Source organism: Tamandua tetradactyla, chromosome X, assembly GCF_023851605.1.
Source record: "Tamandua tetradactyla isolate mTamTet1 chromosome X, mTamTet1.pri, whole genome shotgun sequence".
In the NCBI taxonomy this organism is placed as follows: Eukaryota; Metazoa; Chordata; class Mammalia; order Pilosa; family Myrmecophagidae; genus Tamandua; species Tamandua tetradactyla.
This window is the reverse complement of record NC_135353.1, coordinates 1346180-1366662: the sequence shown is the minus strand read 5'-3', so window position 1 is coordinate 1366662 and position 20483 is coordinate 1346180. Positions and strand designations below refer to the sequence as shown.

General features: G+C 39.0%; 1 protein-coding gene across 4 annotated transcripts in view; it reads right to left on the bottom strand.

Moving 5' to 3' along the window:
- F8 (coagulation factor VIII) overlaps nucleotides 1–20483 on the bottom strand; it is a 298778-nt gene that overhangs the window by 174161 nt on the left and 104134 nt on the right. For 3 of the 4 annotated variants that reach the window (XM_077144781.1, XM_077144778.1, XM_077144779.1), the window contains 2 exons: nucleotides 19744–20005; nucleotides 19275–19446 (listed from right to left, as the gene is read on the bottom strand). In XM_077144781.1, coding sequence (XP_077000896.1) covers nucleotides 19275–19446; nucleotides 19744–20005 — 434 coding nt within the window. The remainder of the gene's footprint in view (nucleotides 1–19274; nucleotides 19447–19743; nucleotides 20006–20483) is intronic. The other variant, XM_077144780.1, reaches the window with a different exon arrangement.

The following is a 20483-nucleotide window of genomic DNA, read 5'->3' as shown; positions in this document are numbered from 1 at the left end:
GCAACATGAAAGAACCTTGGCAACAATATGCACAGTGAAATAAGCAAAGCATAAGGACAAATATTGCATAATGTCACTCATAAGAGATGTCTAGAAATAGAAAATCTGCAGACAGAAAGTAGATTAGAAGTTACCAGGGAATAGGGGAAGGGGGGTAATGGGAACTGTATATTTGGTGGAAACTGAGTGTTTAAAAATAAAATTAATAAATGTCACTCAACTGGATGTGTCTGATCTTTTCTCATGGATAGACTAAAGTTATAAGTTTGGGGGAAGATGACCAAAAAAGGTGAAGTGCCCTTGTCATCACATCATATCAAGAGTAGATGCTACCTACTCTCGTAGAAGCCCGACCGGCGCTTCCGCTCGGTACGGGCTGCCGCTCACCTGAGCATCGAGCCCAGCTGGGCGCCCGCTTCCAGTGCGCGCTTTACCTCCCTGGTTGAAAGAGATGAAAAGCCAGGAGTCAGCTGCTGGCTCCAAACTAGTACCGCGGTGTGAAACCAGTTCCGAGTACTCCTCTCTCAGATTCAAATGGTTCAAGAATGGGAATGAATTAAACCGAAGGAACAAACCACAAAACATCAAGACACACACAAAAAAAGCCAGGGAAGTAACAACTAAACATTAACAAAGCATCACTGGCTGATTCTGCAGAATATATGTGCAAAGTGATCTGCAAATTAGGAAATGACAGTGCCTCTGCCAATATCACCATTGTGGATTCAAATGAGATCATCACTGGCATGCCAGCCTCAACTGAAAGAGCATACGTGTCTTCAAAGTCTCCCATTAGAATATCAGTATTAACAGAAGGAACAAATACTTCTTCATATTTTCCTATGTCAGTGATTTTGCAGAGCCAGATGGGGACCAGAACTAAGTAACTCAGACTTTTCCCTTCTCTGATAACTTCAATCCTGCATTCACTCTCAGCAGAAAATTTAACTGGCCCCTTCAGAGAAAAGAGAGATTCTAAGATGGAAACTGTGTTAATTTCTTGCTACCAGATCTGTAAGATTCAACATAATGCTTGGAATGCAAATCTCCACTTAGTAAATATTTTCTGGATGGGTGACATATATCTTGAGTCTTTAGAAATGGTACCTAAATTTTATTGTATCTAATACAATGACCTTAAAATTTTTAAATATCTGATACAGCGACATTAAAATTTTAAAAAACGTTGCTTTTGAAAGTGGGTCATTCTAAGGTTTTCCTGCCAGACTCTGAAATTAGCTTAAATGCTGAATAGTGAAATTAGTTTAAATGCAGAATAGAAAATTTCCCTAATCAGTTGCTATTTATTAGCTGAACTATAGTAATGCCATTTCATTTTGTGTTGGACAGCTCAAGCATTTAGCCTTGCTTTTTTACTGTACATATTTCCATCAGTGATTATTTTTGCACTTATCATTCACATTTTTCCAGCACAGAATATGGTAGAACTTCCTGTCTCCGAGAGTACAGCTAGCTATGTACCTATGCTGGCTCAAAACTGTTATGTACCCCAGAAAAGCCATGTTCTTTAATCCTGATTCAATATTGTAGGGTGGGATCTCTTGTTTAGGTTATTTCCATGGAGATGTGATGCACAATTGTGGATGTGGCTTTTGATTAGATTGTTTCCATAAAGATGTAACATATTCAATTGTGGGTGTGACCTTTTGATTAGATGGAGATGTGTCTCCACCCTTTCAGGTGGGTCTTGATTACTTTACTGGAGTCCATAAAAGAGCTGACACAAAGAAACATTTAGGAGAAAGCATAGATGTAGACGTTTGGAGATGCATAGGAAAATGTCAGAAGTAGCCACAGATCTGTGAGAACATTTTGAAACCAGAAGCTGGGAGAGGAGCCCAGCATATGTTGCCATGTGCCTTCCCATGAAATGTTAAGCAAGCTACAACCCAGGGATTTTCCCTGGAGAAGCTAAGTGGGGGGGCGTAGATGCTTAGAAAGGAAGCCACTGGAATCAGAAACAAAGCAACGCAACAAACCAGGAACAAGGACCTCAGACAACAGCCATGTGCCTTCCTACCTTACAGAGAAATCCCGGATGCTATTCAGCCTTTCTTCAGAGTCAAGGTGTCTTTCTCTGGATGCCTTAGCTTGGATATATTTAAGACCTTGGAACTATAAACTTGTAACTTAATAAATCCCCCTTATAAAAGGAAAAAAGAGTAGATGCGATGACTTACCACTACTGATGTTGACCTTGATTATCTGATTTAGGTAGTTCTTATCAGGTTTCTCCACAATAAAGTTACTCTCCCCCCTCTCATCTGCATTCTGTCCTCTTTAGAAAAAAGCCACTATTTGAGGATCGAGTATGTAGATAAAGGTCTTAGAATTTTTGTATAGGAGATTTGCCTCTACTCCATTTATTTATTTATTCAATCATTATTTATATAAGTATAGACTAATGGATATTCATTTTCTACTTTGGGTTATAACTCAATGGTACCTTATTTCATTGCTCAAATTGTTATAGCTTTGGCTAGTGAGAGCTCTTTAAGTCAGCTCCTGTGTACCTTTGACATTTCCCCTCCTTTTTTTTTTGAAAATTTACTTACTTTCTAGTACTACAAGATGCTCCAGTCTTATTTTGTATTTTTCCCTGACCCAGCCTGAGAATTGGCCATTGCTCCAAGGAGCCTTGGTTTCTTTTATGGACAAAGTCATTAGAAAACAAGATCTGGGCTCTGGGTGTGCTCATTGCTACTAGGCCCTCTCAGGATAAAGTTAGGAAATACACTAACCCATGTGCTGTAGTTTGCTAGCTGCTGGAATGCAATGCACCAGAGATGGATTAGCATTTAATAAAAGGGGATTTATTTTGTTAGTACTTCAGAGAAAAGGCAGCTAACTTTCAACTGAGGTTCTTTATTACGTGGGAAGGCACAGAGTGGTCTCTGCTGGCCTTCTCTCCAGGCCTCTGGTTTCCAACAACTTTCCCCGGGGTGATTCCTTTCTGCATCTCCAAAGGCCTGGGCTGAGCTGCGAGTGCTGAGATGAGGTATGCTGAGCTGCTTGGGCTGTGCTACGTTGAGTTCTCTCATTTAAGCACCAGCCAATTAAGTCAAACGTCATTCATTGCAGCAGGCATGCCTCCTAGCCGACTGTAGATGTAATCAGCAACAGATGAGGTTCACGTACCATTGGCTCATGCCCACAGCAACAGAACTAGGTGCCTTCACCTGGCCAACACCATGTAAACACATATATGTATAGTTGTTTCTGTATCTATATTGAGCTAAACACTAGTTCATAGTGATGTCTGTAACTCTAATCCAGGACCACATGATTCATTCTAGCCTTCTCCCTTTGTTTATCTGTCATCCATTTATATAGTTGTTCAATTCCAGTAAACCTGTATACTGCTGTCATAATTGTTAATCCACACCCCCATGAGAAACAATTTTATCAACTAGAATACAGTACTCATGTACAGTTTCATCTTTCTGTTACAGTCCCCATTCATTTCCAGAATTACTAAGCACGTGTTCTTCCCGCACCACTCCCCTTCAGTGAGTTTATGTGATACATTTGCAGTTCCTATATATTTTATAGTATCTGGTGCTATTATAAGTAAAATCTTTATAAAATTATCTTTTCTAAATGTTTATTTCTGGGGACTTCCTGGAAGATGGCGGCTTAGTAAGACGCGCGGATCTTAGTTTCTTCTCCAGGACACCTACTAGGGGAGTAGAAACGATACAGAAAGCGCCCAAAGCCACAACAGAGATAAAAAAGACAGCGTACCCCATCCTGGAACGGCTGGCTGGCTGAGAGAAGCAGCTCGGGTGAGATCGCCGAGGCGCGCGGGCCCCACCGGGCGGGGCGGGAAGCGGCCGGAGTTACTCCCTTCCCCCTTCCCGGGCCAGCTGGGAGAATTGGAGAGGCGGTCCCCTGAAACCAAGGCGGCTGGCACCCACACCACGCGCAGCCCCCCGGACCAACTGAGAGAATTGGATCGGAAATCCCCAGGCCGTGGAGAACGGTGACGGGTGGGGGAGGCCCCTTCCAAACCCGTGACTCCCGGGGAATGTGCACTCTCTCGGGCGGGCCGCTGCCGCTGGCGCCCTCCCGCCACGCTTGTCGCCCAGGGCCGACTAGGAAATTCGGACGGGCTCTTTCCCAGGCTGCTGCGACCAGCAACCCTCCCTGCGTTCGGACCCCGGGCCGGCTCAAGCCGCTTTGGCTAGCGAACCCCCGGACGGCGAGAGTTTTTGAAAGTTTAAGGTCCCACAGCACCTTTTACTGGTGGGACCCGCAGACAAACGTGTGCCACGAGCGCCACCTACTGGGCAGGATAAGAAAAACAGAACCCAGAGATTTCACAGAAAAATCTTCCAAACTTTTGGATCCAATACCCAGGGAAATCTGTCTAAATGCGCAGACGCCAACAGAAGATAACGGATCACGCTCAAATAACTGAAAATATGGCCCAGTCAAAGGAACAAACCAATAGTTCAAATGAGATACAGGAGCTGAGACAACTAATGCTGAATATACGAACAGAAATGGAAAACCTCTTCAAAAACGAAATCGATAAATTGAGGGAGGACATGAAGAAGACATGGGCTGAACATAAAGAAGAAATAGAAAAACTGAAAAAACAAATCACAGAACTTATGGAAGTGAAGGACAAAGTAGAAAAGATAGAAAAAACAATGGATACCTACAATGATAGATTCAAAGAGACAGAAGATAGAATTAGTGATTTGGAGGATGGAACATCTGAATTCCAAAAACAAACAGAAACTATCAGGAAAAGAATGGAAAAATTTGAACAGGGTATCAGGGAACTCAAGGACAATATGAACTGCACAAATATACGTGTTGTGGGTGTCCCAGAAGGAGAAGAGAAGGGAAAAGGAGGAGAAAAACTAATGGAAGAAATTTTCACTGAAAATTTCCCAACTCTTAGGAAAGACCTAAAATTACAGATCCAAGAAGTGCAGCGCACCCCAAAGAGATTAGACCCAAATAGGCGTTCTCCAAGACACTTACTAGTTAGAATGTCAGAGGTCAAAGAGAAAGAGAGGATCTTGAAAGCAGCAAGAGAAAAACAATCCATCACATACAAGGGAAACCCAATAAGACTATGTGTAGATTTCTCAGCAGAAACCATGGAGGCTAGAAGACAGTGGGATGATATATTTAAATTACTAAAAGAGAAAAACTGCCAACCAAGACTCCTATATCCAGCAAAATTGTCCTTCAAAAATGAGGGAGAAATTAAAACATTCTCAGACAAAAAGTCACTGAGAGAATTTGTGACCAAGAGACCAGCTCTGCAAGAAATACTAAAGGGAGCACTGGAGTCAGAACCGAAAAGACAGAAGAGAGAGGTATGGAGAAGAGTGTAGAAAGAAGGAAAGTCAGATATGATATATATAATACAAAAGGCAAAATGGCAGAGGAAAATATTATCCAAACAGTAATAACACTAAATGTTAATGGACTGAATTCCCCAATCAAAAGACATAGATTGGCAGAATGGATTAAAAAACAGGATCCTTCTATATGCTGTCTACAGGAAATACATCTTAGACCCAAAGATAAACATAGGTTGAAAGTGAAAGGTTGGGAAAAGATATTTCATGCAAATAACAACCAGAAAAGAGCAGGAGTGGCTATACTAATATCCAACAAGTTAGACTTCAAATGTAAAACAGTTAAATGTTTATTTCTGATGACTAGAAATACATTATTTCCACATATTGGCTTTGTATTCATGCACTTGCTACACTTTCTTTGTTAATTCTAATAATATATCTGATGATTTTCTACAATTATATAATCTTCAAATAATAACAGTTTTGTTTATTTCTTTTCAATCTTATAAATTTTCTTTCTTTCTTTTTAACCTAAGAACACTGGCTAGGATTTCTATTAAATAAAGATGACTAACCCCCTTAACTGTGTCTCATCCTAATTTTAAATGAAATGATTTGAGTTTCACCACCTACATATTTTTTCCAGATCTTTATCAGGATAAGGTAATTCTTTCTAATCCCAACTTCCTTTGAACTTTTATCAATGAAAGGTATTGAATTTTGATAAATGCTTTTTTGAAGCTATTGAAATGATCAAATAATATTTTCCCTTTTATGGGTAAACACAGTGGATTAACATATTTGATTTTCTAATGTTAAACTAACGTGGTACTCCTGTGATAATCCAAATTGGTCATAACATTATCTTTTCTTATATTGCTATGTTTGATTCATAAAATTTTGTTTAGGATTTTTTGAACTCGTGTTTATAATAAATTGGTCTATAATTTTAATTTTCCTTCTCAGTCTGTCCTGGTAAGGTTAACCAAGGTTATACTAGCTTAGTAAAAAGAATTGATGGGTCTTTCCTTTTTTCTTAAAAAATGATTTATTCCTTGAATATTGGTAGAAATTGCCAATAAAATGGCAATTCTTGTTAGATTGATAGTGATTTTCTTTTAACACACTATAGATACGATTTTATTGTCCTCTGGATCCCTTTGTTGCCCTAGAGAAATAAGCTGTCAGTCTATGTGGCAGTGTTAAAGCATGACCCATCCCTCAGTTCTTTTACAGTCCTCTATCAAGAAGTGAGCTGTATTTTACCTTTCCTTGATTCCATGTGGGCTTTTGGCTGCTTTTACTAACAAAGAATGGCATAAAATGCTCTGTGACTTCTGATACCAGGTCATAAAAGGTGATGCACCATCCATTTTGCTCACTGGAACACAAACAGTTGGAGCCCTGACCATCATGAGGCCACTATGCTGTGAGAAAGCCAGGCCACATAGACAAGCTAAGTGTGGGTGCTTTACTTGGCAGTTTTAGTCTTTTAGTCTTCGCCACTCAGGTAGCAGACATATGACTGAAACTTTCTTGTTCCCTCCAGATCAGCCTTGTACCAGTTGATTACCACTGATTGACCTCAGTCAATACCAAAGAGATAAAAAAAAATGCTCAACTGAGCCCTGCCTGAATTCCTGAGGTATATAATCTCTGAGCATAGTTAAAATAACTATTATTTTAACCACTAAGTATTGAGGTTGTTAGGTGCAAGGTAATAGTAACTGGAGCAGTTTAATCATCATTCCTTTAATGTAACCTGTTTTATCTCTCTGATTGTCTGCTTTTAAAACACATATATTGAGATATAATGTAAATACAATAAAATTCACTCATTGAAATATTGTCCAGATGATGGTGCCCAGTTGTCTGGTCAAGCAAGCACTGGCCTATCTGTGGCTGTGAGGACACTTCATGGACTTAAATCATGAGCACATTGGTTGCATCCATGGCTGATTACATCACAGCTAAGGGGAGTGACTTCTGCAATGAGTGAGACTTAATCTAATCACCCACAGGCTTTTAAGGAGAATTCAGAAGAGAGGATCTCTCTTTCTGCTTCAGCCATCCAACCTCTCCTGAGGAGTTCCTTGAGGACCTTCAGTGGGGCAGCCTGCCTTACAGTTTGGATTCTTATATCCCCACAGATGCATGAGACACTTATATAAATCTCATATGTACGGATATCTCCTGTTGGATCTGTTTCTCTAGAGAACCCTGACTAATACAGGAGTGGTTTCTGAGAAACAGAATCTTAAAAATGGGGTCTTAACCTAAAATTGTGGAATTCTAACCCATACCAAACTCTGAAACCTGTTCTACAACTAATTGTTTGAAAGTTATTGATTTTTGTATATATGTTACTTTTCACAAAAAAGGAAAAAAAAGTCAACTGTGATGATAAATGCACAGCCATATGATGATATTGTGAACCATTGTTTGTATATTTGGACAATTATATGATATGTGAATATATAACATATATCAATAAAAATTTTTAAAAAGTAAAAAGAAGGGACTTTACAATTGGTTTTCTATTCTGATTAGACTCAAAGGCATGAATGACCCTGTTTCCAGTAATCCACTGACAGTCCATGGTGTGAGTTGTCAGGAGCGATACGCAAAGTATCACCATTTGATTCTGCTAATTGTACACTTCTATGAGGCAGGGGTCTCAGTGAGAATGTCTTTTACACCTTTATGGAGTTTTGTGGAATTAAGAGGTAAATTAATGTTGGCTGGTTGTTGTTCAATATGCTTGATACAGTGATGAGGGAAAGGCATGAGCTGAAGACTTCAAATTTGCAGCTTAGGTGCTGTATGAAAGATGTAAAAGTTTCTGTGAGTGCCCTGAAGGAAAATCTTATTTCCTGTAGCTGTAGACTTAATATCTCAGAAAGTCAGACCCAGAGCCTCATTTACAATGTAAACTGAAATCTCAAACTTGCAGGGTGTCTGCTGTTAAAGTGAGGGTATTGATTGGAAAGAAATGGGATCCTCAAAATCGGGATGGAAACATATGGATTGATAATGACTTTGGAGACATTGAAAACCCTAGATTCTGCTGAGTCTTTCTAGAAAACCTGTAATGGTCTGCCCTGAGGACATCGCGGCCCTGAGGAAAGAGCTTCTGGATCTCCAGAGCTATATGAGGTCCAGCCTGCCTTGAGGAAATGGCTTCCCAACCTCCAGTCCTCCTGTAACTAGACTAAAGTCCCAATAGGCCCCAAAAGGTGAGGTACAAAGTGTGATCCATGAGGAGGTATGCTATATTCCCAAAGAACTGCATGAGTTTTCCAATCCATATTGACAGAAATCAGGGGAGTATGTGTGGGAATGGTTATTAAGGGTGTGGGATAATGGTGGAGAATATAAAGCTGGATCAGGCTGAATTTATTCATATGAGCCCACTAAGCACAGACTCTGCATTCAATGTTATAACTTGAGGGGTTAGAAAGGGCATTAACAGTTTGTTTGTATGGTTGGCTGACACATGGATCTAAAGTTGGCTGACATTACCTGAGATTGAAATGCCAGAGCTGCTCTGATATAATGTGGGTGAGGGGATCCAGCAACTTAGAGAGATTGGAATAATACAGTGATTTATCATGGGAGACCGGCTCACACACCCCAAGAATGTTCAGAGGATACATCTTTCACCAGAACCTTGAGAAATAAATTCATGAAACTAGCTCCATCATCCCTGAAGAGCTCTGTAGTCACCCTTCTCTGTAGGTCAGATATTACTGTAGGAACTGCTGTTACAGAACTGGGATCCTTAAATACAATGGGGATGATTGGATCCTGAGTTGGCAGAAGTCATATAGTGACAGTTAATCACCATAGACAAGGTAGGTGTGGCCACCATAACAGACAGCAGACTCAAAGCAACAGTCAAAATACTCTGATCCACAGAGATCTATGACATTGCCTAGTAGTACATGGGGTACTTAGAAGTAAAATAGATGGACAGTCTACTAAATTCTTGTTTGAGCTGTATAAGAAGAAGAGTTCTAGGTCAAGTGAACAGAAGTCTAACTTGAATTAGAAAAAGAGAGTCATGGCCTCTTAATCAATTCCCAGACTTGAGACAGTTTACAGACACAGAGCCCACTGAATGAGGGGAGGGCTGGGTACCCTTGTGGAAGGACCCTTTTGCATTGCCCAAAGTTTACACTGTTAACCTTCCTCCCAGGCTTCCCCAAGGAGACCTATGGCCTTTACCAGGGTGGCTGTGCATTGAGGAAAAGGAAATGATCAGGTATTTCAGGGATTATGAGACCTGGTTCAGAAGTAACATTAATTCCAGGGGACCCAAAATGTCACTCTGGTCCATCAGTCAGAGTAGGAGCTATGGAGGCCAGGTGATCAATGGAGTTTGAGCTCAGGTCCATCTCACAGTGGTCCGGCGGGTCCCCAGACCCACTCTGCAGTTATTTCCCCAGTTCTGAAATGTTATGGGAATCAACATACTCTGCAACTGGCAGAATCCCCACATTGGCTCTCTCACTCATGGAGTAAGGACTATTATGGTAGGAAACACCATGTGGAAACCACTAGAATTGCCTCTATCTAGCAAAATAATAAATCAGAAGCAACACCAGATTACTGGAGGGATTGCAGAAATTAGGGACACTCTTAATGGCTTGAAGGATGCAGGGGTGTGATTCCCACCACATTTCCATTCAACTCTGGATTTGGCCTATGCAGAAAACAGATGGATCTTGGAGGATGACATTGGATTTTCATAAACTCAACCAGGTTGTGACACCAATTGCAGCTGCTGTTCCAGATGTGGAATCATTGCTTGAGCAAATCAATATGTCCCCTGGTGCCTGGTATGCAACTATTGATCTAGAAAATGCTTTTTTCTCAATAGTTGTTAGTAAGGAACACCAGAAACAGTTTGCTTTCAACTGGCAAGACCAGCAATATACTTTCACTGTCCTACCTCAGGGGTATATCAACTCTCCAGCATATGTCATAATCTGGTCTGCAGAGACCTAGATTTTTTCTCCCTCCCAAAGACATCACATTGTTCCATTATATTGATGATATCATTTTGATTGGACCGAGAGCAAGAAGTAGCAATTACTCTAGACTTACTGGTAAGGCATTTGTGTGTCCGAGTATGGGAGATAAATCCAACAAAATTACAGGGGCCTTCCACCTCAGTGAAATTTCTAGGTGTCCAGTGGTGTGAGGCATGTCGAGATATCCCTTCTAAGGTAAAGGATAAGTTGCTGCATCTGGCCCCTCCCACAACCAAAAAAGAGGCACAACGCCTAGTTGGTCTTTTTGGATTTTGGCGACAACATATTCCTCATTTGGGTGTGCTACTCCGGCCCATTTATCAAGTGACCAGAAAAGCTACTAATTTTGAGTGGGGACCTGAACAAGAGGAGGCTCTGCCACAGGTCCAGGCTGCTGTGCAAGCTGCTCTGCCACTTGGGCCATATGATCCAGCAGATCCAATGGTGCTGGAAGTGTCAGTGGCAAATAGAGATGCTGTCTGGAGCCTTTGGCAGGCCCCTATAGGAGAATCACAACGCAGACCCTTAGGATTTTGGAGCAAAGCCTTACCATCTGCTGCAGATAACTACTCTCCTTTTGAGAAAAAGCTTTTGGCCTGCTACTGGGCCTTAGTAGAGACTGAACGCTTAACCATGGGCCACCAAGTTACCATGAGACCTGAGTTGCCTATCATGAGTTGTGTGTTGTCTGACCCACCAAGCCATAAAGTTGGGGTGTGCAGTAGCACTCCATCATAAAATGGAAATGGTATGGAAAAAATAGGGCCAGAGCAGGTCCTGAAGGCACAACTAAGTTACATGAGGAAGTGCCCATGGTCTGCACTCCTGCCACATTACCTTCTCTTTCTCAGACCAGAGCTATGGAACTCTTGCAGAGTTCCTTACAGTGAATTGACTGAGGAAGAGAAAACTCGGGCCTGGTTTACAGATGGTTCTGCATGATATGCAGGTACCACCCAAAAGTGGACAGCTGCAGCACTACAACCCCTTTCTGGAATGTCCCTGAAGGACAAAGGTGAGGGGAAATCCTCCCAGTGGGCAGAACTTCGAGTAGTGAAACTGGTTGTTCATTTTGCTTGGAAGGAGAACTGGCCAAAGGTGCGTTTGTATAATGACTCATGGGCTGTTGCTAATGATTTGGCTAGATGGTCAGGGACTTGGAAGGAGCATGATTGGAAAACTAGTGACAAAGAGGTCTCAGGAAGAGGTATGTGGATAGATCTTTTTGAGAGAGCAAAAAAACACCTGAAGATATTTGTGTCCTATGTGAATGCACACCAAAGGGTGACTTCAGCAGAGGAAGATTTTACTAGTCAAAAGGATTAGATGACCTGTTCTGTGGACAAAAGTCATCATCTTTCCCCAGCCACTCCTGCCATTGCCCAGTGGGCTCATGAACAAAGTGGGCATGGTGGCAGGGATGGAGGTTCTGCATAGGTTCAGCAACGTGGACTTCTACTCACCAAGGTTAGCCTGGCTATAGCCTCTGCTGAGTGTCCAATCTGCCAGCAGCAGAGACCCACTCTCAGCCCCCCATATGGCACCATTCCCAGAGGAGATAAGCCTCCAACCTGGTGGCAGGTTGACTGCGTTGGACCACTCCCTTCATGGAAGGGGCAGCAATTTGTTCTAACTGGAATAGACACATACTCTGGATATAGGTTTGCTTTCCCTGCACACAATGCTTCTGCCAAAACTACCATCTGTGGGCTTACAGAATGCCTTCTCCATCATCATGATATTCCATATAGCATTGCTTCTGATCAAGGAACACAGTTCACAGCAAATGAAGTACGGGAATGGGCACATGCTCATGGAATTCTCTGGTCTTACTATGTTCTCCATTATCCAGAGGCAGCTGGGTTGATAGAAGTTAGAAGTGTGGAATGACCTTTTGAAGTCCAATTATGGTGCCAACTAGGTATCAATACCTTGCAGGGCTGGGATAATGTTTTCCAGGAGACTGTGTATGCACTGACTCTGTATCCACTCTATGGTGCTGTTTCTCCCAAAGCCAGAATTCACGGGTCCAGGAATCAAGGGTGGAAATGGGAATGGCACCACTCACTATCATTCCTAGTGACCCACTAGAAAAATTGCTTCCTTTACCTGAAACGTTAAGCTCTGCAAGTCTTAGTTCCAAAAGGAGCAGTGCTCCTACCAGGAGACACAAAATGATTCCATTGAACTGGAAGTTAAGACTGCCACCTGGCCACTTTGGGTGTCTCATGCCACTGAATCAACAGGCAAGGAAGGGGATTACTTTACTGTCTGGAGGGATTGATCCTGATTATCAAGGGGAAATAGGACTGCAACTACCCAATGGAGGTAAGGAAGAGTTTTCCTGGAATACAGGAGATCCCCTAGGGCATCTCTTATTACTACCATGCCCTGTGATTAAAATCAATGGAAAACTGCAGCAACCCAATCCAGGAAGGACTACCAATGGCTCAGAAACTTCTGGAATGAAGACAAAGAACCATGGGCCAGCTAAGATGCTTGCTGAGAGTAAATGGAACATGTAATGTGTAATGGAAAATATGAACTATGACCATGTGACCAGTTACAGAAATGGGGACCATAATGGTATGAATATTTTTTCCTTGCTTTGTAATAAGTATCTATGTATTTGTACTAAAGCAAATGTTTTGTTTTACTCTCTATTTTATCCCCTTTATCATATTACACAAGTTGTATTGTTCATGGTATTGTATTTAAATTATAGGATATCAAGTTTAAGAGTGAAGGACTTGCACCCTATTCTGAAGAGATTCAGTGTGTTTCCAGTTGTATGTAGGACAGTTGAGTATTGTTATGTGAGAAAAAATGTTTCTGTTATTGTTTTCTATTTAGAGATTAAATGTGGTTTAAGGTGATGTGTATAGCTGCCAAGTTGACAAGAGGTGGACTATTATGGTCAGGTTCATGTGTCAACTTGGCCAGGTGGCAGTGCCCAGTTGTCTGTTCAAGCAAGCATTGGCCCATCTGTTGTCATGAGGACATTTCATGGACTTAAATCATGGTTGCATTCATGGCTAATTACAGCTGCAGTCAGCTAAGGGGAGTGTCTTCTGCAATGAGTGATGCTTAATCTAATCACACAAAGGCTTTTAAGGAAAATTCAGAAGAGAAGATCTCACTTTTCTACTTTAGCCAGCCAGCCTATCCTAGGGAGTTCCTTGACGGCCTTCATTGGAGCTGCCAGCTCATGGCCTGCCCCACAGATTTTGGACTCTTATGTCCCCACGATTAAGACACTTTTATAAATCTCATATTTACAGATATCTTCTGTTGGTTCTGTTTCTCTAGAGAACCCTGACCAATACACTACTACTATGAGCATTCACATTCAAACCTTTGTGTAGATGTACATTTTCGTTTCTCTTAGCTATACACCTAGGAGTGAAAATGCTAGATCACAAGGTAATTCCATCTTAACATTTTGAGAAATAGCCAAACTGTTTTGCAAAGTGGCTGCACCATTTTACCTTTCCACCAGAAACTTGCAAAAATTCCAATCTCTCTATCTCCTTGCCAACACTTGTTATTATCTATATTGTTGATTTTAGACATCCTAATGGGTATGAAGTGGTATCTCATATGGTTTGGATTTGCATTATCCTAATGGCTAATGATGTTGATCACCTTTTCATTTGTTTATTGGACACTTCTATGTCATCTTTGGAGAAATGTTTATACAAGTCCTTTGTTTATATTCAATTGGGATATCTATTTATTTTTGAGTTGTAAGTGTTCTTTATATATTCTGGATATTGGGCCCCTTTCAGATATATCACTTGCAAATATTTTCTGTCATTCTGTTTCTTTTGGTGTTTTATCTTAAGTATTTGTCTAACCGAAGGTCATAAGATTTACTTCTATGTTTTCCTCTAGGAGTTTTATACTTTTATCTCTTACATTGGTATTTTGATCCATTTTGACTTAATGTTTGTGTATGATGTAATGAAGGGGTCAAATTCATTTTTCCAGATTTTTTTTTTTTTTTTTTTGCATGGGCAGGCACCGGGATTCAAACCCAGGTCTGTGACATGGCAGGTGAGAACTCTGCCTACTGAGCCACTGTGGTCCACCCCAAATTCATTTTTTTTTGCATGTATGCAGTTGCCCCAGCACCATTTGCTGAAAGACCTTTTCTTAACCCCATTTGAATGATCTTGGCACCCTTGTCAAAAATCAACTGACCATAGATGTGTGGGTTTATTTCTGTATTCTCAAATCTATTTCATTCCTCTATATGCCTATACTTATGTCAGTACCACTTTTTCTTGATTATTGTAGCTTTGAAGTTAAGTTTTGAAATCTAGACTTGTGAATCTTCCACCTTTGTTCTTCTTTTACAAGATCAATTTCAGTATTGTAACGTCCTTGCATTTCCATAGGAATTTTAGCATCACTTTATCAATTTCATCCAAAAAACACAGTTGGGATTTTGATAAGAATTGTAGTGAATCTATAGATAAATTTGAAGAGAATCTAAAACAATTGTCTCTTACAAACCATGAAAATATGTCTCTCTATATTTTAGATCTTTAAATGATCTCAGCAATGATCAGTAATTTTTAGTGTACATGTCTTTCATATTTTTTGTTAAATTTATTCCAAGGTATTGTCTTCTTTTTAAGTAATTGTGAATTAAATTGTTTTCTTAATTTTATTTTCAGAATGTTCATTGCTTTTGTATAGAAATACAACTTTTTAAATGTTGAACTTGTATCCTGCAAGCTGCTGAACTTGTTTATTAGTTCTAATAGTTTTTGTGGATTTCTTAGAATTTTCTACATACAAGAATATGTCACTTGCAAATAAAAGACAGTATTATTTCTTCTTTTCCAATTCAAAAGCCTCTAATTCCTTTTTTCCCTGAAATTACTGTACTGACTTCCAGTACACTGTTGAATGGTAGTGCCGTGAGTGGACATTCTTAGCATGTTCCCAGTCTCTTTCACCACTATGTATGATGTTAGGTATGAACTTTTCTTAGATGCCCTCCATCAGGTTGAGGAAGGAGGTCTGTATTGCTAGTTGGTTGAGAATTTTTATCATGAATGGGTAGCAGATTTTGTCAAATTCCTTTTCTGCATCTATTACATGATCCTGTGCTTTTTGTCCCTTATTCAATTAATACAGTGTATCACACTGATTTTAGGTATTAAAACCAACCTTCCATCCTGGGATGAATCCCATTTGATTATGCTGTATAATGCTTTTGAAATGTTGATAATTTGGCTTGCTAATACTTTGTTGAGAATTTTTACATCTATATTCATGAAGAATATTGAACTGTAGTTTTCATTTAAATTTATTGAGATTTGTTTTATGGTCTAATGTATGGTCTGTTCTAGAGAATATTCTGTGTGCACTTGGGAAGAATGTGCATACTACTGTAATTAGGTGAAGCATTCTATAGATGTCTGTCAGGCCTAGTTGGTTACAGATGAAATGAGATTAGCCATTTGTTGATAACTGTTGAAGCTGAGTGATGGGTTCACAAGGGTTTATTTAACTATTCTTTCTACTTAGCAGTATGTTTGAAAATTTCCAGAATAAAAATTTTTTCAAAAATCCTTAAATCCAAGGTGTTAGAACATCTAATATTATTCAGGAAGGTATCCAGAGACATGACTAACATATAAATCAATAACTATCCTATATATTCAGACCTGGTTGGTCAGAGCATTGCATTCTCCTGACCATAGTGCCTGGTTCACGAATGGGATGAGCATGGGTCCCCTTTCTGGCTCATAAGTGTCTAGTAAAAGACTTTATTCCTAATCCTTAAAGAATAGAAGCTCTCCTTTCTGCTGGATATGAAAATGAGGGGATATAAGCCTAGATCTACTGGGATCTGTTATGTAGAATGATCCCACCAGAGCAAGATATGACAAGAATGGTGAGTAAAGCAAAAAGATGGAAAGAGAGTGAATCCTGACCACACCTTGAATCCAAGTATGTTTAAAGCTAGATCTACTTCAATACTTTAGATAAGTGAGACAATTCCCTTTTTGGTTTATGCTGGTTTGAATTAGCTTGTCTGTCATTTCCAACCAAAAGAGTCTTGCCTGATACAAATGTATATAAAAGACCTAAATAAACAAAGAGGTAAAACACATTCTTCTATTAGATGACCCAATGCAGTAAAGATGTAGATTCTCCCCAAATCTATGCAATTCCATTCAAAATCCCAATGGGAATTTTTATTTTATGAAATCTGACAAGCTGATTCGACAAATTAGGGAGAAAAAAATATCTTTACTCCAACAGAAAAATGGGGAAAGTTCACTAACAGGCAATTCACCAAACAGTAAATGCAAATGGATTCTACACATATGAAAATGTGCTCACCTTAGCTTATGAAGTGATACAGTGAGAAAGGTTTCATCTGTATATGCCATAAAATGAACTTTTTTGTACTTCCTACCAATTCACTGAGTACCACTGTTCAAATATTGACTTTCATAACTTCTCTATGAGAGATAAAATGGTGAGGAGTTGGAATGAAAAATTCTAGATAATGGAGAGGTGGCTGAAAATCACCTCTAGAACAGTTTGTATGATTTAATCAAGGTAAGAAGCAAGTGAAAAATAAATATATACCTAATGTTAAGCTATATTGTTTCCATACATGTCATTGCCCCTGTCATATGATTCCATATCTGTACCGAAACTTAAATATGGCTTAAGGATTTGTTATTTTGAATAACTTTTGAGTTTGGGAAATAGTGCCTAGAGTTAAAAAAAAGTACTTACCTATCAACTATCAGATTGTCTAGGATCAAGAATTTTGGTATTGGTGAAGGTCTGGGGGAAAAGGCACTTACAGACATTGCTGGTAGATAAATTGGTGCAACGTTTTCAAAGAGCAGTTCAACAGTACTCTCAAAATGGAAATTGTGTGCACACTTCCTAGAAATCTATTCTAAAGAAATAGTTCCACATGTGTACCAAGATGTGTGTATAATTATATCGATTTCATGGTTGCAATATCAAAAAGTTGAATTGATCTCATTATTTATCTATAGAGAAAAAACGAGGTAAATCTATATGTCCTCACATGAAATGAAATCTAACATATATTGTCAAATTTTTTAAATTCAAGTACAGAACAATTTACATAGTACTCCTACTTTTGTGTAAAAGATACACACACACATATAAGTATAGACTATTTCTGGAAGGGAATTAATTAAGAACAACAGTTTCCTGTCAGACTATGGGATTGGGAGTCTAGGTGGGAGCAAAATGTACTTTGTATTATATATTATTTTTTACTTTTTCAATTATTTTTACTGGCTGCTACAAAAATAATTAAATGAACCTTATGAGAAAGAAATTTTATAAGAACGGTCAATTAAAATTCTGAAGACATACCACAAGGGAAGACATGTCCTAAAAAATATATTACAAAGTTATAGTCATTACAGTGTGGTAATAGATCAATTAAAGAGAACAGATCCCACGTCTTAGGAATTTAGTATGTGACAAAGAAGACATTTTCATATTTGTGAATAAAAGATTTGTTGGGCCAATTGGCTGTTATTTTGGGAAAAATAATGTCAGATACCTGTTTTACACCATACATTACACACAAAAGTAAGTTTCAGAGTAATTAAATTGCTTATTGTCAAAATACAACTTATTACAAAAATATAAGAATAAAACCCACTTTTATAATCGCATGCTGGTGGCAAAAAACATAAATGAAAAAGATTCAGAAAAATGTAAATGAAAAGAATGACATATTTAACTATATCAACATCAAAATTCTTTGTAGGAAAGAAGACACCATAAAGGATTTAAAGTACAAGTGACAAACAGGAAAATATTTGAAAGATGAATAACAATGTGCCAGTATTCATAATGCCTGAGAGCTTTTTGCAAATACATACGAGAAAGATGACTACTCCATTAGAAAACTGGTTAGAGTTTACAAGTAGGCAATCCACAGAGGGAGCCCATAAACATGAAAAGATGCAATTTCACTACTAATCAGGGAAGTAGAAAAGAAATCAAGCCAAATTTTTTGTTCATCAAACTGAAAATTTTTTCTGATGGTTTTGTTAACAATGATATGGATAGAGGGCCACTCTTATATACTCTTGATTGGATTAAAATTGGTATGAATTTTTGAAAGTACAGATTGGTATGGAAGTGTGGCAGTATCTAACAAACCTCCACATATTATAATCAGCATTCCTTCATAACATTCTTGAGCAGGTAAACTGATACAACCAACCATCTATACAACTTTCTTGTGAAAAAAAAAATACACCCTCACTTGTTGAAGTGATTGTTCACTGAGTATTCTGTTAACTCGCAATTTAAGTGTTTATTATACAGTGGATCAGGGGTTGGCAAATGTTTTTCTGGAAAGGACAAGAGAGTTAATTTTCTAGGCTTTGCAACCCATATCTGATTGCTGACACATCTTTTCTTCTCTTTCCTCTTCTCCCCTTCTCTCCCTGCCCTTGCTGCCCTCACCTTCTCCTTTTTTTGCAACAATTTAAAAATGTAAAATCCATTCTAAGCTCAGAGGTTATTGAAAAACAGTACATCAGTGAATTTTGGCTCACAGGTAATAGTTTGCTGACTCTTGCACTACAAAATTAATAAAAAAAGTTCTAGAAGAATATACATCGAAGTCAAAGTGGTGAGTGTTTCAAATAAGTAGTAGGTTTAATTTTATGGGTGATATTACATTTTTACTCTATAAACTCAGGTTTAAAATTTTTTTACAATCATCAATTGTGTAATATCTATACTTCTTAAAAGATCATGTCCATTGAATACAAGGCTGAATTATGAAGTATTTTAGAAATTAAAAACCCTCCACATTTTTTTTCTTACTCAACTTCTTTTCTTTTCCTCAACTTACCAACAGTGTGTCTCCAACTTCTCCATAAAGTAAAGGTCCCAGGATTCCTGATTCATATTGAATAGTTTCACGAGTCTTAAAGGTTTCATCTGTGTATGCCATAAAACGAACTTTTTTGTACTTCCTACCAATTCGCCGAGTACCATTGTTCAAATATTGACTTCTATAACTTCTGTATGAGATACAAAATGATGAGGAGTTGGAATGAAAAATTCTAGATAAAGGGAAGGTGGCTGAAAACCACCTCTAAAACAGGTGGTATGATTTAATCAAGGAAAGGAGCAAGTACAAAATAAATATATCCCTGATGTTGGCTATATTTTTTTCCATACATGTCAATGCCCCTGTCATATGATTCCATACCTGTACCAAACCCTAAATATGGCTTAAGGATTTGTTGTTTTGCATAGCCAGAAGAAAACCTTTGAGTTTTGGAAAGAGATAGTGCCTAGAGTAAAAAGGTGCTTACCTGTCAGTGGGGCTGAGAACTGCAGGAGCATAGTCCCAGTCCTCCTCCTCAGCAGCAATATAATGGACCCAAGTTTTAGGATGCTTCTTGGCTACTGAGCGAATTGGGATAAAGGAAGGAGAGTTGTTATCATCAAAACTGAGCATGTCCATGTCAGAATCATAAAGGTCATCATCATAATCTGCCTCTTCTTCATTATTTTTCATCCGTACTTGGGGTTCCTCTGGGCAGCTATCTACCTTGACATAAGCTTCCATGCCATCTGGAGTCAGACAAAACAAACCACACAATGTCAGATTTCTTGCCTTAACTTCTATGACTTCATTCAAAGTCCTTTCTCTAAGTTGTTCATTAAAAAATCTCTTTAACTATGATGTCTAGTTAATGGGATCAGTAGACCCCATTGAGAACCAATGACAAACTGTCCTCCTCATTTCTCCCACTTCATTTACCCCTAAACCACCTCCCCTCCTTCTGTTACAAACATTTAACTAAGAATTCACCAGCACTACTAATACTCAAGCCTTCTCATACTTAAGGTAAAATCTTTAACCTAGAAACTAGACACTAGAGTATTTTAGTTGAGGACTGACATAATACTAACTCTATAATCCTGCTTGGTACAATTCATTATTTTCCTGTATACTGCCAAGTGAATTCCATTAAAAGTAGAGCTGGTTCTTAGAAAACAGGTATATCCCCCAAAACAACAGATCAGCAGACCACAGCAGTTCTAAAAA